The sequence below is a fragment of the Equus przewalskii genome, chromosome 1, assembly GCF_037783145.1.
Source record: "Equus przewalskii isolate Varuska chromosome 1, EquPr2, whole genome shotgun sequence".
NCBI lineage: Eukaryota > Metazoa > Chordata > Mammalia > Perissodactyla > Equidae > Equus > Equus przewalskii.
The window spans coordinates 125289088-125316157 of NC_091831.1; the positions used below are offsets into that span (position 1 = coordinate 125289088).

The following is a 27070-nucleotide window of genomic DNA, read 5'->3' on the forward strand; positions in this document are numbered from 1 at the left end:
GAAGGAAGGAACTCGCACTCCCTGGAATGCTGCCTCCATTCTGGAAGGGAGGCAACACCCCAGCCGACCCGTTTGGAATCTCTTTTGAGAACATTTGCACTGCTCACAGACGCGTTTTCCCTGGTTTAGGGAAAATTAACGGCAGGCAAAATGATTACAGCAACTAGGCAGTGAGGCAGAGCAGTGCCCCAGCCCAAGCTGCTGGGTAACTGACCCTGGCATCCAACTTGGGCTCAGGGTGTGTAGGTCCCATCATGGTGGATTAAATGAGCATTGTCCTACGGCTGGGTAAGACTTCACAATAGAGCAACACATGTTAAATGACAGCAGCCAAAACTGGCCCCACCAGGCAACTGCCCATTCATAGAACACTGTTCACAGGCCTCCACCACCAAGAAATCAATTCATTAATAATACATCAGGCTTCGCAGACAATTCAAAGAAAACAACACAAAGCTACTTGTTCAACGACTGCCTAAAGACTCAGAATTTTTCCTGGTTAAAAAATCCCCCCAAATCTAATTGATTTACTGAAATCAATATCATAGGGATGTTTATGCTAATATTTTAGTTAGTAAAAAAGAAGAAATGGAGAAAGCCTATCCACTGAACTCACTCGGTGCCACTAGGAAATAATAAGAATACAGTTTTTTTTCAGCGGAAGCCAATAAAATCTGATTCTATATAACTGTGTGTTTAAAAAATTTATTTTTCCGACTTTAAAAGTGACTTTGTACATCCTTCAGGCTATCAGGAAAAATTGTGCTTTTAACTTGTTTCTTCTGTTACATTTTTTAAACTCCTTTCTTTCTCCTCCCTTCCGACAACTCATAAATATGAATTAAATATAATTATAAATGAACAGAACATTAACTTTTGGATTACTGCTGGGTTTTGGTAGAATGTTAATGTCATTTCTAAAGAAATAGTTTTTACCAATAGAAAAAGTAATTACTAAAGGAATCATGGCCTTAATGCTAACCTATTTTCAACCTTCAAGCCAGCCAAACTGAATTAATTTAAACATACTGGACTTTTCAACGGGAGTGTTAGATTTCTAATGGTTGCCTCACATAAAAGAGGAATATCAGTTTTCAGGCTCCCAATTATTATTCCTAACACTACGAGACACAGGTCTAGTTAACGATATTGCTGGAGGACAAGTCTATCGTATATCCACTTGTATTAATTTACAAGTTTCTAATGCCTCAGTCATTAACTCACACAAGCCGCAAACATCAGGAAATTCCACATCATCAGTACCTGTTTATGCGAGTGGTTACGGTGTTAGTGACCGTGGTCAGAGCGCTGGGCCTCCACCAGTCATTGGAGAGCTCAGGCTAGCAAGTCTTGTCTCACTTTCAACTATCTGCAGTTACACGTTGTGCCAGGAACAGGCCATGCTTAGGATGCTGGGAGCAGGAGAGATGGGGGATGTTCCTTTTACTTCCTGCTAACCTCAGAAGCCAGAATTATGGCAAAGACCCTCAGGGAAAAAAATGGATACTATTCCCTCTGGAGCTGGTTAACTTCACTTTGTGAATTCCAGAGAGATATTATTAGGCAACCATTCTCATGCCCCTACCCCTAGAGAACACCTGCTCTGTTGACAGCCCAGCAGTTTCTCAGTTAACCTGTCCAGGAATGAGTGACTGCATGAATGAATTCTCTAAGAGCCAAAGCTTTTGTATATATAAATCTTTCTAAAAGGAGTCAAGCTTCTCCTTGCCAACATAAACAAAATATGCAGAATAGAATTCAATTCTTTTTTTAAAAACATGGAGTCATTCTTATAGACAGCAAAACTGAACTGTGTTGCAATATAGCTACGCCCTTGGGGCATGTCTGCAATGCTTTCTAAGTTGTCTTCTTTTATGGATTTTAAAATAATCTCTCCTCTTGATGCCAAAATGTTCAGCTGTCATTTTTCGGTTCCATCAAGGTCAGTTACAGTACAACAGAAGGAGCCCTACTCTTTGACTGTCACTCAGTTTTCTCATCTGTAAAACGGAGTGCTGTGGAAAAGCAACATGACATGGGAAAACATTTTGTAACACCTAAGGGTTAAGGATAGATTTCTGAATTTCCATAAAGGACCATATATATTAGTTAAGTACTCCTCATCATATACTCTCTATTACTTTTTGGATTTGTTTTTCTGAGATCTTGAAAAAACAAGTAGTAAGTTCTTATAATTACGCACAAATTTCACTCAATCAATATTTATGAGTGACCACTGTACATTAGGTGCAATACCTGGAAGACAAAAAGGAAAAGCCAGGGACTTAGAGTTTAGTTGATAAACTTCTTATAACTGGGTCTGAAAGAGGAATTAATATAGTTTTGAATGAGGCGCTTGGTGCTGTCCTATGAATAGAATGCTCATCATCTTCCTGTGGGTGTGCCCCATCTCAGGGAAGACCTGACTGCCCAAGCCATGTGCTTTACCCCTGACCCCACCTCTCCACCCTCCCCTACATCCAATTACTCACCAATCCCGTTTATTCTACCTCTTAAATACCCTTCAAACGTGCTAAGGCTGTCCCAAAGCCCTCATAATTTCTGACCAGAACTATAGCTGCCTAACTGTCCCTCCCATTCCATCTTCCACAACTCTGTCAGAGTGATTTTTCTAAAGCACAAATCTGGCTCTGTTGATCCCCTACTTAAAACTCTTTTAGTCCCCCGACTGCTGCAAATGCCTTCAGGCACAGTGTATAAAGATCCCTAGGAATGTGGCCCTTGCCTCATCTCTTAATACTCTGCCAAGTGCTGAAGCCACATTGAACTCCCTGTAGGGGCTTCGAGACTCTGGAGCTAACTCCTACTGGCCCTTTGGGCTCCCCTTCTCTGTTGGGCCCTCTGGTACATTATCATCTCCTCTATTATCAGCTTTCTTCTCTGTGTTTCCCTAGCACCTTGTATATTTATAAATATATAATTGTAAATTTATATAGCTGCAAACATCATTAAATACCTTATTATGTGAGTAATACCCATTTATGTGAGTGGTTAACATGACAGTTGCTGTGCTCCTCTGAGAGCTCAGTCCATCAAGTCTCATACCACTTGTACTACCTGCGGTTTAGTTTAAAGTGATCTATTTATGTATGACTGTTTATGGTCTGCCTCCCTGACTCGAGTGGAGACTTTAATGGTGGCAATTGCATCTTATTCCCTATCTCCAGTACCTAGCTCTGGGATTAATACAGGTTTACAGAATGATTGTTTGGGCTACAATGAATGGTTTTCAAACTATAATCTATGAAACTCTAAGGACTCTTATGTGGGTGCCAGGGGTGGGGTGGGGATAGGGTGATGATCTAAGCCTTCCACCCTTTAATCAAACCAGAATGGCTTCAAATTCCAAAAAAAAAAAAAATAAATTTAAAACTTGTGTGTGTCAAAGGACACCATCAATAAACTGAAAAGACAATCCATAGAAAGGGAGAAAAAATTTAAGTTTAGTATCCAGAATATGTAAAGAACTCTTACAACTCAATAATAAAAAGACAACCCAATTTAAAAATGGACAATGGAATTGAACAGACATTTCTTCAAAGAAGATATTCAAATGGCCAATAAATACATGTCAATATGCTCATCATTAATCATAAGGGAAATGAATATCAAAACCGCAAGAGACTACTTCACATCCATTAGGATGATTATAATAAAAAAACCCAAAAAATAACAAGTGTTGGCAAGAATGTGGAGAAATTTGAACCCTCATAAATTGCTGGTGGGAATGTAACATGGTGCAATTGCTGTGAAAGAACAGTTTGGAAGTTCATCAAAAAGTTAAATATAGAATTTTCATATGACCCAGCAATTCTACTCCTAGGTATATATCCAAGAGAACTGAAAACATACATCCACATAAAAACTTGTACACGAATGTTCATAGCAGCATTATTCATAACAGCCAAAAAGTAGAAACAACTCAAATGTTCATCAACTGATGAACAGATAAACAAAATATGGTATATCCACACCGTGGAATATTACTCAGCCATAAATAGTAATGAAGCAGTGATAAATGCTATGATGTGGTGTACCTTGGAAACATTATGTTAAATGCAAGAAAACAATCACAAAATGCCAGATATTGTATGGTCCAAATTATATGAAATATCCACAACAGGAAAATCCATAGAGACAGAAAGTAGATTAGTTAGTGGTTGCCAGGGATTGGAGGAAAGAGAGGAATTAGGAGTGACTGTTAACAAGTGCTGGGTTTCTTTATGGAGTGATGGAAATGTTCTGGAACTGAGTGGTATACTTTAAAGGAGTGAATTTTATGTGAATTATATTTCAATAAAAAAATTTCAAAGGAAAAAAGGAAACAGAAATGAATTTCTCTATGATGGCCTCTGTACTTCACTGCTGTGTTATAGGACAGAGGTCCTTTTCAGCTGGATATAATGGGCCTCAGTGGAAGAAAAGATAAACTTAGACCACATTCCATTTTGTGTAGGACTAGCCCTGCTAAAAAAATCCATATTTAATTTACTTCAAGGAGCATTTCCTGAGCTCCTACTTGGGCCATGATCTTTACCAGGTGCTGGGATAAATCCTCATGCTGGATGACTTCGTCTACTGGGAGGCAAACTCACCAACTAAATTTGACTCGGTGTGACTAACAACTATAACACAGCTTTGTAAACAATGATACGCTGAATTCCGCTCACACTGGGCGGGAGTGTGGTAGGACAGAAGAGGCGGAGAGGTAACAGAGACAGCTTCAAAGAGGAGATGAGGTTTGACCTGTGGGCCTTTGAGGATGCCTAGGCATTTACAAAGTGAAAAAGCAGAGAAAGCCGTTCCAAGCCGGAGGAGTACCACCATAGGTGTGAAACTGTGGGGCAGCTTTGAAGACTAATGACTGACCCAAAGTGAGGCTGAAAAAAATACGTAGGCGTCTTAAATGCTGTGTTAAGAAGTTTAGATATTACCCTATAGGCAGGGGGATCCCTGGAAGGGTTGACAGGTTGAGATCTGTATTTTTTAAAAGACAATTCTGTGGGGCTGGCCCCATGGCTGAGTGGTTAGGTTCACGCACTCCGCTGCAGGCGGCCCAGTGTTTCGCTGGTTCAAATCCTGGGCGCGGACATGGCACTGCTCATCAAACGATGCTGAGGCAGCGTCCCACATGCCACAACTAGAAGGACCCACAACGAAGAATATACAACTATGTACTGGGGGGCTTTGGGGAGAAAAAGGAAAAAAATAAAATCTTTAAAAGACAATTCTGTGCCGAATAATAGTCCAATGTATGGATATACCACATTTTGTTATCTATCCATCGGTCTATGAATATTTGAGTTGTTTCTATGTTTTGGCTGTTACGAATAATGCTGCTACAAACATTCGTGTGCAAGTTTTTATGTGGATGTACGTTTTCAGTTCTCTTGGTGGTGGAGAAACAAGGCAGAGAGAAAAGCTTAGACATTTGTAACAACGCAGTTACAAAGCAGACTCTTCTCTCCTCTTGCTCCCTTCCCCAGTCCTAGGTTTTCTCCTCCCCTTCTTCATACCTCTCTCTTCTAGAACAGAGATGCTGCCTGCCTCCTGGTTCACCCGGCTCATGTGGAGGTGCCTGGCTGTGTGATTAACCTCCTTCCTCTTATCCACTGAGCTGCCAGGTGCGGGCTGGCATCAAACGCTGCTTCCTTCCAGCAATGGACAGGTTTGCTGGCATTTCTAGTGAACATCAGAGGAGCCACGTCTAAGAGTCTACGTGAGGCCTCTCATGAGTGCAGGTGTTTGGTGCGGCGGACTACTGTCCCCATTCATAATGACTCTTGTTAGTACCACTGTAATGATGTGCATATGCCAGCCAGGCAGATAAAAGCGAGGCTCTCTTATGTCTTCATTAAGTTTTATGAGTAAATAGAGTCATACTAACTCACAGAAGGCATCTACTTTTATAAATGGAATTTTGTAATGATGAGCTGTTAAGTATGTTTTTGGCCAAGAGAGTCTGTTCTCAACTTAAGCAAGTCCACTTTACTCCTCCTCATCATTGAGGACCCAAAGTCAGGCCCCACAGCAACACTCGCCCCTTACTTTCTCCTCTTCTTGCCCATCACTCAGCTGGCCACTTCCTTTCTGTCAGCCTTCCCGCGACCGCCACTGTGGCATTCCTGTCAATCTGCTTTTCCTAGTTACAGACCTTACAGAGAAAGCCAGCATCTCTCCCACCTCCCACACTGGGACACAAAGGTCCTCTTCTTAGAGCTGTGGCTTGTCATGGCTCTACCTGTCTATCGGCCTGGAACCCTGGCATTGTCACAGCGATTCCACTATCTTGATGGTGTCATAACCAAGAAACTTTTACCTAATCTAAGGTCACAAAGATTTACATCTATGTTTCCTTTAAAGAGCTTCATAATTTTAGCTCTTACATTTAGGTCTTTGATCCATTTTAATTTTTGTGTATGACGTGAGGGAGGGGTCCAAATTCATTCTTTGCATGTGGATATGCAATTGTCCAGCATTATTTGTTGAAAAGACTATTCCTTTACCATTAAACTATCTTGGCATCCTCTCAGAAAACAAGTGACCATGGATATATGGGTTTATTTCTGGACTCTCAATTCTATTCTTTTTTTTTTTTTAAAGATTTTATTTTTTTCCTTTTTCTCCCCAAAGCCCCCCAGTACATAGTTGTATATTCTTCGTTGTGGGTCCTTCTAGTTGTGGCATGTGGGACGCTGCCTCAGCGTGGTTTGATGAGCAGTGCCATGTCCGCGCCCAGGATTCGAACCAACGAAACACTGGGCCGCCTGCAGCGGAGCCCGCAAACTTAACCACTTGGCCACGGGGCCAGCCCCTCAATTCTATTCTATATGTCTATTCTTACGAACTTGTTCAATCAACAGTTTTTTTTGTTTTAAAGACTGGCACCTCAGCTAACAACTGTTGCCAATCTTTTTCTTTTCCTTTTTCTTTTTCTCCCCAAATCCCCCCAGTACACAGTTGTATATTTTAGTTGTGGGTCCTTCTAGTTGTGGCATGTGGGACGCCGCCTCAGCATGGCCTGATGAGTGGTGCCATGTCCGCGCCCAGGATCTGAATCAGCGAAACCCGGGGCCGCTGAAGCAGAGCACATGAACCCAACTGCTCAGCCACGGGGCCGGCCCCTAATCAACAGTTTTTATTTCTGGATTTTCTAGGCTTTTCTATATATAATATCGTGTCATCTGCAAATATAGTTTTACTTCTTCCTCTTCAACCTGGATGCCTTTACTTTTTCTTGACTAACTGCCCTGGGTAGAACCTCCAGTACAATGTGGAATAGAAGTGGCAAGAGCACACATCATCCTCTTGCTCCTGATCGTAGAGGGAAAGCTTTCAGTCTTTTACCATTAACTATGATGTTACCTGTGGGTTTTCAGTAGATGTCCTTTATCAAGTTGTGGAAGTCCCCTTCTCTTTCAAGTTTTTTGAGTGTTTTTAACATGAAAGGGTGTTAGATTTTGTCAAGTGACTATTGAGCTATCATGGGACTTTTCCCATTATTCCCATTATTCTACTAATATGATGTAATACATTGACTGATTTTTGTATGCTGGACCAACCTTGCATTTCTGGGATAAATCCCATTTGGTCATGACATATTTTTTTATATACTTCTACATTTGGTTTGCTGGCATTTTCTTGGGGATTCTTTTTTTGTTTTTGTTTTTTTTTGCTGAGGAAGATTTGCCCTGAGGTAACATCTGTTGCCAATCTTCCTCTTTTTTGTGTGCATGAGGAAGATTGGCTCTGAGCTAACAGCAGTGCCCATCTTCCTCTATTTTGTACGTGGGTAGCCACCACAGCATGGCTGACGAGTAGTGGAGGTCTGGACCTGGGATCTGAACCCACAAACCTGGGCTGCTGAAGTGGAGTGTGCCAAACTTAACCACTACACCAAAGGGCCGGCCCCTCTTGAAGATTTTTGCTCTATACTGATAAGGGTAATTGGTCTGTAGTCTTCTTTTCTTGTGAGGTGTCTGTGTGGTTTTGGTATCAGGGTAATAATGGCTTCACAGAAGAAGTTAGGAAGTGCTCCCTCTCTATTTTCTGGAAGAGTTTGAGAAGGACTAGTGTTAAAAGTTTAAACAGTTGGTAGAATTCACCTGTGAAGCCATATGATCCTGGGCTTTCCTTTGTGGGAAGATTTTTTAAAATTTTATTTACTTGTTATAAGTCTACTCAGATTTTCTATTTCTTCTTGAGTCAGTATTGATACATTGTTTTTCTAGGAATTTATCCATTTCATCTAGGTTATCTAATTTGTTGGCATACAATTGTTCATAGTATTCCCTTATAACTCTCTTTATTTCTGTAAGGTTGGTAGTAAGGTACCCGCTTTTGGTCCTGATTTTAGCCATCTGAGTCTTCCATCTGTTTTTTTTTTTGGTCAATCCAGCAAAGGTATGTCAATTTTGTTGATTTTTCAGAGGACCAACTTTTGGTTTTATTGATTTCCCTTGTTTTTCTATTCTCTATTTTGTTTATTTCTGCTCTAATTTTATTATTTCTTTCCTTCTGCTAGCTTTGAGTATAGTTTACTCTTCTTTTTCTAGTTTAAGGCAGAAGATCAGGTTACTGATTTGAGTTTTTTGAGGTTTTTTTTTGGTGAGGAAGACTGGCCCTGAGCAAACATCTGTTGCCCATCTTCCTCTTTTTGCTTGAGGAAGATTGTCCTTGAGCTAACATCTGTGCCATTTTTCCTGTATTTTCTATGTGGGATGCCACCACAGCATGGTTTGATGAGCAGTGTGTAGGTCCACACCCAGGATCTGAACATGCAAACCCCAGGCTGCTGAAGTAGAGTGCACAAACTTCACCACCATGCCACTGGGCCAGCCCCAAGATCTTTCTTCTTTGTTTTTGAAGATTGGCCCTGACCTAACATCTGTTGCCAATCTTCCTCTTTTTTTTTCTCCCCAAAGTCCCAGTACATAGTTGTATATCCTAGTTGTATGTCCTTCTAGTTCTTCTATGTGGGGCGCCGTCTCAGCATGGCTTGATGAGTGGTGCTATGTCCGTGCCCAGGATTCAAACCGAAGAACCCTGGGCTGCTGAAGAGGAGTGCATGAACTTAACCACTACGACACTGGGCCGGCCCCCCTTTCTTCTTGTATAATGCAGGCATTTACAACTAAAAATTTCCCTCTGAACACTGCTTTCACTGCATCCCATAAGTTTTGGTATACTGTGTTTTCATTTTTGCTCATCTCAAAGTATTTTCTAATTTCTCTTTCAATTTCTTCTTTGTCCCATTGATTATATAGCAGTGGATTATTTCCACATATTTGTGAATTTTCCAAATTTCCTTCTGTTATTAATTATCTGTTTTCAACCTCCGGGATCCCTTGGCTCCTTGGCCATCTGTCTATTCAGTCTCCATACTCTGTAAATGCCACTGTCCTCTATCAAAGCCCTGTGTTCACCTTCCTTGGGAAGCCTTCTTAGAGTAAGCACGTGAGATAAACTCTTCATCAGACCTACCTAGATGTTCTAATAGAGTGCTATGTCACGTCATCCCTGACACCAAATCCTTCTCCCTTTCTAGCCACACCAGGGAAGAACAATCGGTATATCTGAATTATTCAGCTAGCATCTTAGACAATTAAGCCCACTGTTTGTCTGTACACTTGGCCCAATTGTAGGCCATTACCGACCACTAAAAGTTTGTGCTTATATTTCAGAATCATTTTGGTATTTTACAAATCTTGTAGTTCTTAGTAAGAAATCAACACTTTCATGTAGAAGATATTCCTGATTGGGTATAAAACATGACTTACATGAATCCACTTTTACTAGTAAAATGAATAAATAAACAGAAGCATAAATCAGGGATTTGCTAATTGTCCTGCTGAGCACCTACAGATGTTAGATAGAAATTTATTTTTAGTTGTAATATGCTTGAAACATATATATAGTCAGAGTAATAATCCATTTCCTGGTTGTCATATTTCAGACAACCTGAACATTCTGAAACACATCTGTGAACTCAAAAATGGTTCACAACAAAGTTTCAAGTCCTTCTGCCTGACATTTACTTTTTTCCTTTCTTATTTCTTTTTTTTTTGAGGAAGATTAGCCCTGAGCTAACATCTGCCACCAATCCTCCTCTTTTTGCTGAGGTAAGATTGGCCCTGAGCTAACAACCATACCCATCTTCCTCTATTTTCTATGTGGGATGCCTGCCACAGCATGGCTTCATAAGTGATGCAAAGGTCTGCACCCAGGATCTGAACTGGTGAACACCGGGCTGCCAAAGCGGAATGTGTGAACTCAACCGCTGCGCCACTGGGCTTGGCCCTCTATTTTTTTCCTTTCTTGACCTGACAAACTTTTACTCATCCTTTAAGACCAAGCTTAAATGTCACGTTCCCTGTGGGGCCTCTCCCAATCCACTCACAGAACAAACCTTCTCCTGGCAGAACAAACTCTCCTGTCTCTGGGTTAAATGGTATGCACCCTATACTGAACAACAATTATTCATTTCTGTGTCATATCTTTTCCAAGGCTTTGGACTACTTGGGGGCAGGCCCAAGGGAGAAGTCCCCACTTCAATCTTTGCAATTCCCAGCATGCACCTCAATCCACTGATGGCCCCCACTAGCTGGCTCCAGCCAGTCTGGGACTGGGGACTTAGATATCACTGCTGTATTCCCACTGGCCACATCCCCAGTGTGGCCAGCCCCTTGTTGCTAGGCAAACTGGGAGCTCAGGCACCAGGGGAAGTGTTAGATGGTTACATAGCCTCCTGAGTCCCAGCACATTGTGTTGGCCCAGGATTTGGGGCTGTGCTTCTGCTTTTCTACCCTGACTCAGAGACCTAGTCTGCAGTTGGCCTGGGTGCTTTGCCCAGAAGCTCAGTTGTGTCTAAGCTTGGGGGCTGTCCTGATCATGGCTGGTCCAACTTGGGCTTGCATATAGTGGGCACTTTTCATAACTATCTGTTGAATGACTGAACATAAGCCCACCTATTTTACTTCAGTAAGGAGGGCTTCAAGCCTGTCTCTCTTCTCAGATGAGTGTGTTTGACCTTACACATACCACTTGGGTATCTGATTTCATTTGGCACCTTCTAGTTTTGCCAGGGTCACTATCAGGAGTGGAAAGACTGAAGACAGATGGTCAGGTCACTGGGGCAGCAGGCAGTCACTGACAAGAAAGGGGAGTGACCATAGGAAACAGAGGCGATCACAAGAGAACATGGGAAAAGTACCAAGCAGATTAGCACAGCCATGTAGGGCCCTTTTGCCTGGGAGCAAACGGCTCTATACATCTCAAGAGGCCCATGCACATCACTGAGAGCCAAGGCCAAACATACTGGCAAAATGGTTGGTAAAATTCAGTGAAAGAACAAGGCAAGCCCCACACAATTCTATAGCCCTGGAGGGCATCAACACATCAAAGTTTAGTTCAGTCCCATTTTCAAAACAAGGACCTGAGTCATCAAGAAAAGGTTAAATGATAGTCACTATACTCTATCAACAGGCTGCCAAGAGCAAATACATTTTAGAAACATTTCTTTCCAAAACTGCAAATTTTCTCATTGATGTTAGAGCTTAAAGTAGTAAATATCAGTTATGTAGACCATAAGGGCCACCTTATTCCCCAAAGATATCAGATAGCTAAGGCATCACAGCACTCAGAGGCAGGCAGGGACCTAGAGAGGGCCTGCTACACAAGGGTGTTAAAGTAAGAAGTTCTTTTGAGAGAACTCAGAGGCATCAGGTGGTGTCTTTAAGACATCACTCATATCCCAAGTGAGCCAGGTCCAAACCAGATACTCCACTCACTCCAAACTCCACCCACCACAATTAAAGTGGATTGCCCAGATTTCTGATTGGAGCTTGATTCTCCTGTTACCTCGGCTACCCTTCCAGTTCCCATTCTGTGGTTCCAGTTTCATGTTCATGATTCTCACTCCTCTGTGTAAATTTTGGTGTCTTCTATTTGGACACCTGGTGGCTGACTCTGGCTTTGTCCCACGATTCCACCTCCTGACTCCCAGACTGGCTCTGACGTCCACTTCTGGCCACTCTAGGGCTGCCTCCTGCCCACTTGTCTCGTTTTACTACTTCCTCACCCTTTGTCAGGCCATGCCAGGAGGTCAAGTGCATCCACATAATAATGAAGTATGTTACACTGGGCTTTGCTCAGCTATTTTGTACATGACTCCAAATGCTCCATCTTGTTTGAATTAGGCTCCCTCAGGGGTGGTACTTTTTGATCTGACTTTAATAGAAACAGTACATACTATCAATAGATATCCATTTCACAATCAGGTATGTCCCACTCCCAAGGAGTAAAATGGCTCAAATCCTGGCTGGTTATATGCACTCAGGAATAGAAGCCCTAAAAGTCAGATGCAAATGAAGACAGACAGTTAATTGCCTTCTGGGCTCCAGGTCTGGGCAGACTTAGCCCTAAAAAGCCATTACAGAAGACGTTCTTAAACTTTAATTTGCAAAGAGTGACCTGGGAAGCCAGTAAAATGAAGATTCCTGGGCTCCACCCCTAGAAAGTCTAATTTAGTGATCTGGGTCCAAGAATCTGCATTTTTAACATGAGCCTTAGGTAATTCTGATGCAGTTAGTCCTTTCTCCCTTTGAGAAACACAGTATCACAGCAATGAGAAATCTGGCAAACACGGGATAAACACAGTAATTAAAGGACCCCTCAATCCTTTCTTACCTAGAAGCTATGGTGCACCTTGCCTAAGGCAGGTCATCTGGCCAACTCTTTCCTAATATTCTTACTACTGAACATCAGCTCAGTTCTAAGACCAACTTATGTTTGTTTTAGTAATGACAATGTGAAGTTCCCAAGTTTCCATAAAGAAGATATTTTAATATGTTTTTAGTGTAAGTGGGAATAGGTGTCTAAATTATATTTTTCTCTCAAATGAGGAAGAAATGTTAAAAAAAAACCCATTTAAATTACATGCTGTTATCCTTCATCACATAGGCTTTCCCTCCTTAGACAGAACATCTCCCTACAATAATTTCAAAAGTCTCAGGATTTTGCCCAAATAAGTAAAATATTTTAAATTTAATAGCAATCACTGCTACTTTAAATAAGACATGGAAACATCCATTTCATGCAGAAATCCTTCAAATTAGCTCTCTAGTAAAATATATATTATTGGTGAAGAGTGTCTGCACCCGAATATTTGATGCCAGGAGCCTGGCAGGCAGAGAACAGCAGAGTCCAGGAGCAGGGCAGGCTGTGCCTTAGACCGGGGAGGCCAGGTTTCTCTGGGCAGGTCCCTAAGCAATCCTGGAGGGGGACCTCAGGAAAATCAGTTTAATTGGGAGGATTCTGATGTGGATAGGATGCTTTTGGAATCTAAGATGACAGAAGATGTTGATGAGCTGTTACATCCAGGAGGCCTGTCTGATATTTGAGAAAATGGGGCCTCCATTTGTTTCAGGACGATGCCTTCATTTTTGCACTAACATGGTTTATGGCTTGCAGGGGATATATGGACTGACTGATGCAACCATTAAGGATGTTAGAGCCCCATTCTTACTATTATTGTGATATGTGTACACATTTGTTTTTTTCCTAGGAGGATCTTTATTTTTTCTCCCAAATCTCATAACTGGTTATACAGATGTTTAATTGAGAGGAATAATTATGAATTACGATTTGTTTTTTTCTTTCAAACTTTCCTATCTGAATCATTCATCGCCTTCATTACAAGTGTTTTAAATATTGTAAAATTAAAGTTTAAAAAAAACCAATGCTAGTAGGTAAGCCCAAGCCCAGAGAAACTCAGTTTTTAAACATTAATGTTTCTTAATTGAGAGTCTTCTGTACTATAAGACTGCTAATTTATAGAAAAAAGGAATTTAAGTCAGAATCAGAAGTAGAAAAAGTTGACTGAGAAAGAAATGAAGGTAGATTAACTCCATGAAGTCGAAGGGACAGTGGAGCTCCACCGATCAGGGTGACCAGAGAGACGATAACTTTAAAATGGGAGAATACTAGTTAAAAGCACAAAAAGTTAGGAATCTATTTTGGGGGAAATGCCTAATTAGGAAATTAAAGCTGAACTGTTGAGCTAGAGCTTTTGAACACTCTTATCACTCTGATATGCTCTGGGTAAATAAAGCAAGGAAGACAAATTTTACCCAGCTTGTGTGTGCTATTCAACTCTGACCCTTGCCTACTGAATGACTTTAAATATCTGTTATGGAAAAAAAATGATACTACTTTCATTTCTAGCTCCATCCCCATCTGGCCAGGGAGAGGATAAATTAATATTATCGTGTTTTGTCTTTAGGGCTTCTGACACCCCCAAGGACCAGCCCGTGGGACAGTCTGTTTTGGCAGGGATTCTCAGGCAGAATCAGAAGAGCAGGATTCAGGACAAGGCCAGTTCACGTAACACAGCTCAGAGGCATACAACACAACTTGCTCCAAGGATGTTGGGCATTGTGCTTCATTAGGAAACAAAATATAAGCTTTCCACACCATTAGGAATGACTTTAGGAGTGAAAGCACATAAGACGATGCCTCACCTCATCAACAATGCACTGCAGAAGCTGGAGAGGCTGCGATGGGGAAGAAGAGAGGAAAAAGTATTAGCCTCTATGCAATATCCTTACAGTGGAGTGGAAAGAAAAAATCATTAATGCAATAAAATACAGCAAGATTAATCAACAACAGCAAACTCTTATAAAAACATCGACGCTCAGGATGTTCTATTATTTCTAATGGTACCTAATCTAATACAGGCAGTTAAAGGTTTGCATTTTCTTCAAAATGCAATTTGCTAAGTTTAAAACAAGGCATTCAAGCATGCAAAGGAAGCAGCCATCAGGAAAAAGAAAAGTGAATTTTTTTCTGAACTCATAAAGCTTACCATTAAAGATCCCTGGTTTTTCTGAATCTGAAAAAAGGCAATATGTAATTAGCATGTCATAATCAAAATGACTCACTTGGACACATTATGATCACTGAGAGAAAATTATTGCATTGCTGGTGGCAATTTGTGGGCATGTGTTAACACAATTTACATAATGAAAATACACAAATGTTAATAGCTCGCTTCTCATTTATAGGCGAAAGTCAGCAGAATGTTAATTTCACACAACACTTTTTAGTACCCTCCAGGTTGTATTAGAATAGGGAGAAAAACCATAATCCATTTCAAAAGGCTGTTTACGATTCAGATATAAATAATGTTTTATATTGCTAGATTGTGAACACTGGGCTTAATGTTGCAATCATTGCTAATGTTATGAAGCTCACTCTTTTTAAATTAAAAACCGATTTATTTAAAATTGAAATTAAATCATAGTCAGAAATTAGAATTTTGGATTCCTGCCAGTGTCTGCTCACAATCCCCTATTTTGTGAAGAAAACTTTAATTATGTGGTTGAAGTATCTGCCTCTAACTCAGGAGTGGGGTGAAGATTCCACCTTTTCCAAAGTTCCCTCAGCCTGTTTCCAGGGCAGCAATGCTCTCTGGGAAAATCAAATCCATGCAAGTTTTACACTGTTTTTCAGGGGATAAAAGCAGAAAGTTAAGCATGCCTGTTCTGAAGGCCGGCTGCTCACAAATCTAACACCAGTAAACCATATCTCTTAGAAAGGTACTAAAATGTGACACCAAATTAATAAAACATCTACTTAGCAATTAAAGTATTAAACACTTCAATGACTCCCTTCCCCCCGAAAAATGCCTACGGTTATCATAAACTCAATGAGAATGGAGTCCAGGTACTCAACTTCCTAAGAAGAAAAATTTCAGGAACCAAATACAACTACTGAGGGGTCAGTTGTTTGCTGGAATAACTGAGCTCCAACCAGCTGGGAAAATAAGGGAAAATAATAATAGTCCCTAATATGTTTTGAATGGTGCTTTTAAAAGTTCCTTCACATACACACCCTCATGTGATCTGCACCAGCCCTGAGGTTGGCAGGGATCATCACCTCTATTCTATGATGAGAAAACTGGGCCTCCCAGAGGATGGTGCAGGCCCAAGGCCTCAGGAACAGGCTATGGTTGAGCTGCGGTTTCTCCCATGATCCTTTTTCTCCAGCTTCCGCATTGTATCTGCTTACAAGCACGGCATTATTTAAAAACAATTGGATTTGCATATATTTATACTTGGCATGATGAAGTTGATAAATGATCAATTTTGGCATATGGGCTCTTTTCACATAGAATATAAGCTGCTCAAGGGCAGCAGCTATCTTTTTGTATTTCTTCTGCATCCACATGGCTGATCAGCAGATCCTTCCACCTCGTGCTTGAGTGTTTTAAAAAGTGCTTTCCCATGTTATCATCTCAGCTGAACACAGTGCCCACTCACAGCTGCTCCTGGCTCCTCAGCACCCACCTCCCCAGCCACCACTCCCTGAAACCTGTCCCAGGATGACTGGTTCTTCGTCTACTTTGACAGCTCCTACTTAAAGCTGTCCAGAATTACTGCTGCTTCCTGTTTCTCTAGCCAATGAGTACTTCTGGATAAGGCTCTGCAGGTAAAGATTTACATTAAAAAGGAAGACAGAGCTGTTAACTACCACCCTGGAGTGGTTAAAGATTTTAGTAACAAGCCATACAGCCGGGTGGCATAGTGGTTAAATTCTCACGCTCAGCTTCAGTGGCCTGGGGTTCATGGGTTTAGATCTCAGGCATGGACCTACACACTGCTCATCAAGCAATGCTGTGGCAGCGTCCTGCATAGAAAATAGAGGAAGATTGGCACAGATGTTGGCTCAGGGCCAATCATCTTCACCAAAAAAAAAAGAAAGAAAAAAAAAAGAAAATCTTGACCATCCCAGGTAACTTCTCCTATGATACAAGATGCCTTTGGTGTTTGCTTACATTTTTTTCAAGACCACGTGGGATACTCCCCACCCCCACCCCCCACATCCTTAGTAAGATGTATCTACTTCACCAGGAGGGTTGTTTATAATGAACAAATCCATTTTTGACATCAAAGAGAATGTTTTTCACAAATTTTCAACAGTTCGGGGGATTACAACATTCTCTGAGGAAAACATGCAGTGAACATTCTGAGTAAGATGTTTCAAAATGAATTTAGGAATGGATTGTGAGACATTGCTACCAGTAACAGGAGCTGTGTGAACCAAATGGACTGACGGGAGGACACTTCCTCAAGAAAGGAGATTTTAGAGAATGTCTCCACTCTGTCCTATTCTGTGGATTAAAAGCATGGCTTAAGACAAATCTGCAGTATTTTAATGCTTCCTCTTCACTACAAGAAAGGGAGAAACGGCAATATCAAAGTCTTTTTCTTATGATCTTATAACTACACTGTTTTACCCATGTTTTTAAAGAGAGATGTTGTTACCAGGTTTTATTACACAGTTTTGATAGCAACATATTATAAGAAATCATCTTCATAAATTTTGTATTAAGGTAGCAGTGCCAGTACCTGAAATTGATTCAAAATGCTTAAGATACTCAATTACCTTTTAACACTGTTACACAATGCGGTGACTTATATCTTCTATTTCACAAGAATTTGATGATGCAACATCATTGTAATTGATTCATTTTCTCAATTAAATAAAGCTACTGTGCTTTTCTTTATATAAATGCCACATAGACCATAGAGTTAGATGTATTATCTCCTTTCTCTGTCTCAGACATATTGCCTTAAAGGATATATTCTGTTCCTCTGTTAATTCCACCAGAAAATTTAACGCCACAGTCATATTTTTCAAATTCTGAACTGCCATGTACTCAACTGTATTTATATTAGGCATATTTTTCACGGCTAAACTCTTTGTTGTTTACCTTTTTCAAGATCACATTACTGTACAGGCACAGCAACCATAAAACAGATCCAAACAAAGTCAACCTCCAGTCACTGCCTTTGCTTTTGCACACAGTTCATGAAAAAGTGAAGCCCCTAGTTTTATAGCACATTAAAGTGGTACTAAGGGTACTCAATATAAAATCTTAGCTTTGTGAATGCCTCTCTTTATTCTGGGTCTGCCTTCCAAACGCCGAGCTGTGGGAGCAGAGTTCAGAGGAACACAATAATGTTGTTAGGGCTGACGTATTGCCTGCCCTTCACAACATATGAAATGCTGTTTACAACTAACTTGTCCAAGTCCACATTCTTGCTGGTACATTTTGCTTGTGTTGAGTTTTCTATGTCTAACTAATATTTTTGGACAATAACAGAACAATCATTGCTCCAGTCATACATTTTGCTAATCAGTCTCTAGAACTACTAGCATTTTGATACACTAATTAGATGAATCTCTTCCCTCTTCTGGGCATAGCTTTTTCTTTCTTTCATCAGCTGTTAGGTCCAAGATTTTAAGCCACACTAATAGTGGATAGTTTTGCCTCATCCTGATATAAGACAGACCTTTATGTGTTTAAATGTGGAAGAATGACTTTATAACAGGCAGGCATAAATATCAGTTAGGTCTTAGAGTATTATAGAAGTAACATTTTCGTATATTTCCTTGCAAGGACCATAGAGTTGGCAACTAGAAAAGCTCCTATAACATGACTTATGACTTTGGAAAATGATCCTGGACAGGAAATTGCCAATGCAGAAGTTTGCTTGTAGGGCCTCAACGATTTAGGTAATGGCTCTGGTGATACAAAGCAACTCTGGAAGTCTCACATTATGCTTCCATCTCTGTAGAGGTACTTTTTACACACAGTGGTAAAACAGACCTTGCTACCAGCCCTTTCACATTATATTCAGAAGCACAATCAGAAAACTAAAATGAATCCACCTATGTAACTTAGAGAAGACACCAGCTATAGCTTTCATTTTCTCTTTTACTCTCTGAAATTATGGCTTGCCCTGCAGCTCTTGTCTGAGAGATTTATGTGTGACCTAGGTCAGATCTTCCAATATCAGTTGACAAATTTTCTCTTTACATATTTACTGCTTTTCAAGCTTGTGTTATTTTCTCTTAAATAGAAAAAAGAAATAGAAAATTAAATCATATGGTTGGAATTTTTAGAGAATATCTTTTTTATTTGTCGTGCTACTGGCATCACATTCTAGCTATGGATGTTGAATTCTTCATTTTTTAAAAAACTTCTAATTTTAGGAAGTGTGGCTATTTTGCAAAGACTCTCTTTTCAAATCAGTTGCATTAAGCAATAACCCTGACTAAATATAAACAGAGATTATGGTAGGTTGAGACTTCCATATTCTAAATGAAGAATAATGACCTAAAGAATTTTTGAAATGGAAGGGACCTCAGAGATCTAGTGCAATCTACTCATTCTGCTGTTAGGGACACTGAGGCTCCAAGGGAGCAGTGCCCAGGGTCACGGATAGAACCTGGCCTAGAAGTGGCTGCTGATTCAGGAAGCTGCCAAGTGTAGGGAAAAGACACCAATGTCAGAGTCAGAAAGACCCCTGGAATTCCAGCCAGACCCCACGGCTTCAGAAGCTCCCTGCCTTCTCTAGGCTCAGGACTTTTGTCTACAAAGTGAAGGCAGGAGCTAGAGGAGGCCAAGGGTTCCTCCAAGGTGGAGCTTCCCATCCAAGTGCCAGGATTGTCTTCCTATCTGAGGGAAAACTAGTTCCAGCGTTCAATCTAATTTTATCTGGCACTGTGTTAGGTGCTAAAACTTCGGGACGCACCACCTCCAATCCATTATTACTTGTGAAAACAAACTGCCCAAATCTCAGAAAGCCTTCAAGGAGAGGAAAAAAAAATTCACTTCCACATGACCACAAACTGAACACACATTACTCAGTATTACTAACTTAAAATAAGATTTCCCAAACAAAGGAGTGCTTTTCAAAAAGGAATAGAACAAAATTTACTCTAGCTAACTAAAAATGGGAATTTTAGCAAACTGATATTTTAGATACTGAACACATTATGAGACAAAATAAATGAACAATATATACTATTTCTAATAATATAAAATGAACAGGTATAATTCACTTGTGCCATCCTATCTCCTCTATTCATCAGCCTCTGTCTTTGTTCAAGTTGTTATCATGCCTGTGAGTCTATTGGTGTATCTTGGATAGAACAAAAACAAAAAATTAAGTCATAAGACTTATTTAAGCAAAAATAAACGACAAAACAAAAATAAGTCATAAGAGGGTTTAGCAGGGACCTACTAAACAGGGCATAAGAATGACTGGTTCTCACCGATTGGGAATCACTATAATTCCCACATTCAAAGATCCACTTACTGGCACCTTCTCTCTGCCCCACATCTCAAATTCCAGCCAGGGTGCTGCATTCAGGAGGGACCAGTTTCGAAGAGCTGAAACTAGATGTCCCTGAGTTTAACAAACAGCTGGGTGGGAAAGGAAGGTTCTGAGATGCCTAGAGGAGGGCACAGCTCAGATGGGACCCGACAGAAAATCATCACAGCCATAAATTAGATCACTTGGCTCTTACTGCTTCCCGAGTATCAAGGACAACACATTTTCACACAAAATACAACAGCTGGAGCATCAAGGTATGGCATAACATTATTCATTTGCTGGATCTGCCAGTCAGTGAGCAGAAAAGAAAGGACCTGATTGCCAGTCTATACTCTTTTTTCCCTTTTGTATTTAAAATTGACACAGCTCATATCCTACTCCACATAGGTATATAGGAGCCTTAGTAAATCATCCTCTGGGCAAATGTAAGTTTTAATATTTAGACCTGAATTTTGTGAGAAAAGCAGAGGCTTAGAAACCGCAATTCAAAATGATCAATGTGAATTACAAAATTAACTTTTTCTCTAATGGTATGAGGTCTGGCCAATGAGTCCATTAAGCATTTTCCTTTTGAAGATGATTTTAGACATTTGCTGTATCCAACTTTTCCCTTTTCTTTTTTCCAAAAAAGAGTGGTCTTATTTCAAAATCTAGTTTAAGAATATTAGTTATGTGTGTATGGGAACTGGGGGAAGATGTTGCTTTTTCTGAGAAAAGGCCTGTTGACCATATTCTACTTTTTAAGGTCAAATAAATATGCTATAGCAAAAGTTTTTTTAATGCATCAAAATGTTTGAAAGGGTTTTTTCTGGACCATCATTTAGTTTGCATCTCTATTAGCTTAAGTCCTCCCCACGACACAGAATCCAGAACGATGTTAGATGTCACCAAGTCCAACTCCTTGCCCTATAAAGAAATCCTCTTTATCATATTCCTGACAGGCAGGCATCCTGCCTTGGCTACAAGACTTTCAATGATGGATTCCAATTATTCTATCTTGGGTAGCTTAAATTGTTAGAAAGTTCTTTCTTATTTTGAGTCCAAACGTGTCTTCCTATAAGATGTGCCCGTGGTCTGGAGCTGCGGGCGATCAGGTCTAACGGCAGCTTTTTACAATCTGCAGACAGCTATCATGTCCCCATGATGTCTTTTGTCCTGAATGAACACTTCTCCTCCTGTGACCACTGCTATGTGTGGTTGCCCTCTGTCCTCGCCTTCTATTAATGATGATGCTCTAACAACATCCCCTGCCCCCAAGCAGCCTGTGTGCTTCCTGGGAAGATGACTTGACCCCCAGCTTTACGGGTGGGGCAGATGGTTCAGGCTTAACTAGTCAGCATCATCTAAATCCCCTAGGCACAGGGAGTTAAACTGTCCAATCAAAATGAAGCCTAGGGCCTCTGGTTGCCTGTGGGGAAAAGAGATCTGCTTAAAGCAGGTCGCCCCAGGAACTCCAACAGCCATTCTTGGTTTGTGAAGGGAGAAGATTACTTAGAGCCAAAAGTAACTTGTTGGATCAAGTTCTACCTAAAACTAGTAATACTTGGCTTTTCGGTCCTGCCATTTAACAAACTCTCCTTGTGGTTGAGGCAATTTTGAGTTGGGTTTTCTGCTACCTGAACGAGAAAGGTGCCTGGAAGGACCCAGGCAGGATTTCACTTTCTCCACCACCACAGTCTCCTTTCTCTGAAAGTGGTGCCACATGTGTACCTTCCTCATAAAGCATGAGGCCCACACCTGAACAAATACCTGGATGGACTGGTTTACATCTTCTTGTTTTGGACACTATACACTATTTAGAAGAAACTCATGGAGGCAACAAGTGCCTTCACATTTTTTTATAGCCATATCACAGAGTTGGCTCAACTGAGAAAAAGAGAGAAGGACATAATCTTGGACTGAAAAAGAATTACTTCTTTCCTGTACTCTTCTATTTCTTACGTGTTTCATACCAACGGAGCATTTGAGAATCAAAATAAGTAAATGATTAAACCAATTATAGAATCTAGACAAGTCTGATGAAGTTTCTACCTATTGCTCTCCTCTGCAACAGAGAGAAACTGCATCCTTTTATTTTTTGACTGAGGAGAGGCACAATCGTAGACTTCTGGGGACTGAAAGGATCTTAAAGGCTTTTAAATCTGACCTAGCTCTCCACCTCACCTGATCCTTGAGTCCCTCCTTCATTACACCCCTGCCGACCAGGCTTTCATCTGAACGCATCTCGTGATGGGGAGCTTACGTCTTCTGACTGTCCATTCTACCTCTCCTTCCAGTTCTACCCTCCTGATGGCACAAATCTGTGTCTTTTCTTACATGAGAACCCTCAATTATCTGAAGACAACTATCACATCTCCTTGGAACCTTTTATCCTTCTGATATTAATGCTGGTGGTGTTGAGTGGGAGTACAAACATGTAAGAAAAAAAGGGGACAAAATTATTCATTTAAAGCGGCAAGATGAATTGATCCTTAGATGGAATCAGTTCCTTCTGATTCTAAAATCTACTATGCCAGCATGTAAAAAAGTAAAGTTAGACTAAATCATTAATTTATTGATTCATACATGTTTATCAAGTACGTGCTCTATGCCAGGCACTGTACTAGACTCTAGGACCCAGAAGTTGGATAAGATAAAATTGCTGGTCCACAAAAATGAAGTAACTTATCTAAGGTCCCTGAAATGTACTGGCAGAGCTAAGACTTAAAGTACAGGGCTTGCATTCTCCTCTAAACGTCACTCCATATTTGGATAAAACACAATTTGCTGGATGAAGGGTGGTGTAGATTTTTAAGACAGCTTCCTCCCAACAAGTGATGTTTCTAAGCATTGCAAGGGAGGTGTTCTTTGTGAGCTAAGACTCTATACATTGCTGCATTCTTTTTTTTAAACACGTCTATTTGACAACACTGTTTGGCCTGCTGAGATTCTGCGATAAGCTGCAATTGCAGCCAATACATGATTCATATGGGATCAGGAAGGAAAGAATCTTGAAACATAGTCCCATACAACCATGTTAATTAACATGTGTCTTACGGGCTTGACTGTAAATGAAATTCAAAATAGATTTAAAGAAAAGAAGTCATGGATCTAGAATAAACTGAACAAAGTTTGACTTTCATTTCAGAATTTTATTTTGCACCCCTCATATTGTGACATAGGTAAAATCAGGTTTCAATAAACTCCAAGAGAGAACTCGGGGAGATGATGATGAGAAGAATAGCTCAAGATGTGGAAAAGAGGAGGAAACTGCTCCCACAAGATGAAAGGAGACCACAGAATGCATAGTCCAGCATTTTTTTCAGACTCTGTTTACCAAATAATTCCTAGTCCATACAAGATATTGCTTAGACATGTTTAAAAAATTAGCAGATAAAAGTAGAACTGCTATTGTGTTTGTGTGTGCATGCATGTGTGTATGTGTTGGGGAGTAGATTCCCACTTACTCTATGTCCTGTCTTCCCATAATTCTGCAAATCGCTGACCCAGGACACCTCTATCATCTTCCAGATGAGGAAACTGAGGTTCAAAAAGAAATAAGGTCAAACAACTAACAAGGAAAGCCAGGACCAGAACTCAGGTTAGTTATGTGTGTGTTTGGGCAGAAACCATACACTGACAATGACTTAACCTGTCACTTGTTGGGTGTGTCATTTGCTGCCTCCCAGTCCCCTCTGCCCTGAGTCACTGAGCATTTCTAGCTGTCTGGTTACCAAGGAGGCACAGGGCTATCCAAAGGGGCTGGAGGGAGGCCTCTGGCTGGGAACTTTCTTTTGTTTACTGTATTTTTATAACTAGAACTAAGGCTAGAGTCAAGGTCTCCTCACACCCAGAATGGTGCTCTCTGCAACCTGTTTCTGAACAGAAAACAAGACAAGCTCTTTGGTCTTTCTTTCCTCCTCTGAGCTTCTTTCCTCATAAGACCATTCTGTTCCCCAGCTTTTCTCTCCTTCTCCCCTTGGTGGTCACCAACTGTAGACCCTGACAGTGTACAGCATAACAGAGTCCACACTTGGTTCTAACTGGTTGCCTCAGTTTCCCACAATCCTTTGGAAGTGACACCTTGGCTCTGTGCATAAACAGACAACTGCCTCCTTTCCTAGCTCCTAGAGGTCCCTGGGACCCTCTTCTACCTGGTGTGTCCTGGGCAATCTCCAGTGATAAATTGAATCAGCTCTTTGCTCCTTTTAGGCAACTCATTGATTTTTCAATGAACTTAGCTTGTCTGTTTTATTGGTACTAAAGAAGGTTGGGTTCTTAGTATCATTAACATTTTAGTTGAGGAAGAACTCCCAACCTCCCATTCATTAATCCAGAACTGTTAAACATCTAAAAAGTAATCTGTGCTCAAACAAAGCTCAGGCAGGTCTGCCCGCCTTTTAACTTGGATGCGAATGACCTCCTAGCTCCAAATCTACCTGTTTTCTATACTGAATGGTGAAAAGTAAATCAGTGGGGTATAATAAAAGTTGCTGTCTTTGTCCGTTGCTGCTGCTACTACCACTGTTGAGGGCCACTTTCCCCCCAGGGATCCATATCCACTAGCAATTATTTGGCAGGCCTGGAGCATCCTGGGACAGTAATTTCCATCTCTGCAGACACACCAGTTGGAGGCAGTACTTGAGTGGGTGGGTGTATATAATAAGGATGGTCACTTGGGCTCAAAGCCTCTGAGTGCCTTATCTCACTTTCTCCCCGCATCATCCCTCTAGAGTGGGATACACTCTGATCCTGTTGCCAAATAGCTGGTAATCACGAATGAGTCACTAAATGGCTAGGAACCCCCATTTCCTCCTCTAGAAAATAAAGCAGTTGGATCAGATCATTGTAAGTACTCTTCACATCCTGAAATTCTATGAAGCTGTGAAGTAGCAGGCAGCACCAATAAAACCTAAGGGAGAAAAACGGAAGGCCTTCCAGACCATAGAGTCTAAGAGGGAGAGAAGATGGCAAAGTCATCACTTAAAAGCCAGAGTGGGCACCAAGTTCATTACTTCAAACTTCAATTCTATTTCTAGGCTAAGCTGATTATTTAAAAATTATAATAGAATCATGGTCCCCAGTTACTGAACTAAAAATGACTAGATTCTGTATATAATTCTATATATTATGATTGTGATTGTGAATGATAAATTATAACTCAAAAAAGAAAGACTGTAAAGAAAGGCTCTTATGGGATCAGAAAAGTAATTCATTTTAGTCCTTTCTGGTGTGAGACATGGTCATATATTTCCAGAGCTACAAAGGTAAATCCCTAAAGTACTTTCTGGAAATATAAATAATACTAATATTACCTTGCTCTTGTTCACCACCTTATATTTTTCAGAGTGCTCTCTTAGGCATTAGCTCATTTGACCATGACAATTCCCACTCTCCTCCCCCAGCAGTCTAAAAAATGTCCTATAATGTGCCAATTCAAATTCATAGATGGTGGCAGGGAACCCCTCAGAGGCAAGAGCCAACTGACCTTACGGGCAGAGATCTTAAAATGCACTGATTTCCAACCTCAGACTGGCTCTCAGTCATCTCAAAGGGATTCAAACCCAATTTTACTATCTGGTCTCTGCGACACCTGCCATCTCCATCCTGACACACCACCTCTCCTCTACCATTCTTCCCTCCTCTTTCTTACTTCCCTCCAAGTCTTGCTTTAAAAGTTACCTAGGGAAATTCCTAAACTGTTAGGGAAATGAAAGTAACAACAGTAGTAGTACACTATCAGGTTAAAGTACTGGCAGGACACCAATTACACCATGCTGCTTTAGACCCGTATCTTTTACCAGATCACTCTCCTTTTGACTAGAATGCCTGCAAAGTTCTTGCCCGTCCTTCTAGCCTCAGAGCCTCAGCTCAAGCATCATGACTTCATGACTGTGAAACCTTCATGACTTCCTAAAGTGAGCTGACCTCTTCCTCTTGAGGCCAGAGCACACCACCTCCTGTTGGGTTCCTTTTATACCAACTTCCACTCATTTGTTTTATGTTTTCCTTTTCACTGGACTAGACTCTTTGAGAGCAGGGACCACATCTGTCTCATCACTGTACTCCTAGTGCTCAGCAGACTGCCAGGATAGAGCGGGTGCTCCAAGACAAATATGAGTTGAATAGAGATGTATGTCAAACACTAGTTTGGAAGGTGCTATAAAATCAAACCAACATGGGGTTAGTGCTTTAAAAAAAGACAGGAATCACTAACCTGCTGACTAACTACATATATCTCAATTGCGGTATCAACAAGTAATTTATCTTTAATGGAAAATGTCACAATTCTAAGCTAGCCACACTTCGGGGATAATTTTGCTTCCATTTCTGCTCTATTTTAAGGACATACTAGAAACCCACCTCCTGTCTTTGGCATAGGCTAAGCAAATAAAATTATGAGTCTTCTTGATAAGTATGAGATAGACATTGGGAGAAGAATTTGACACGGGCAATTAAGAAATTCCTGGGAAGAAGCAAATGTGTACAAGTGAACACCTTCATGTCACTTGGATTTCACCTCTGCATTTTATGGAACATAAAATCTGATTTTATGGCTTGAAATATCAGCATATTTTAAAATGTCTATAACCTAAATAGTGAGGATGAAAATAAACAACGAATTTAAACATGTAGGCTAGAAATTTGTTTAGGGAAAAAACTGCATGCGTATCACTCTTTTGGAATTTTGCCAATTAAAGGTGAGTACTTGAAGTTCAGGGTAATTTTCCACTACTGTTTTTTTCCTCTGATTAGAGACCTCACACAAAAACTAGATACTTATAATTGACTAAAATCTTTGATGGTCTGAACTTCAAAAAGTTCATGCAACAAAGGATAGATTCCAAATATCTCTTTTCAAAGAAGGCCAACTTTTTAGGTAT

At 40.6% G+C, this 27070-nt stretch overlaps 1 protein-coding gene across 14 annotated transcripts in view; it reads right to left on the reverse strand.

The window, feature by feature from the left end:
* Positions 1-27070, reverse strand: part of MAP2K5 (mitogen-activated protein kinase kinase 5) — a 245186-nt gene that overhangs the window by 46671 nt on the left and 171445 nt on the right. For 6 of the 14 annotated variants that reach the window (XM_070622868.1, XM_070622905.1, XM_070622860.1 and 3 more), the window contains 2 exons: positions 14885-14911; positions 14541-14573 (listed from right to left, as the gene is read on the reverse strand). The exons of 4 other annotated variants lie outside the window; for them this stretch is intronic. In XM_070622868.1, the coding sequence (XP_070478969.1) occupies positions 14541-14573; positions 14885-14911 (60 nt within the window). Of the gene's footprint in view, positions 1-14540; positions 14574-14884; positions 14912-16620; positions 16708-27070 lie in introns of all 14 variants that reach the window. 4 more of the 14 variants (XM_070622893.1, XM_070622823.1, XM_070622896.1 and 1 more) reach the window with 1 other exon arrangement.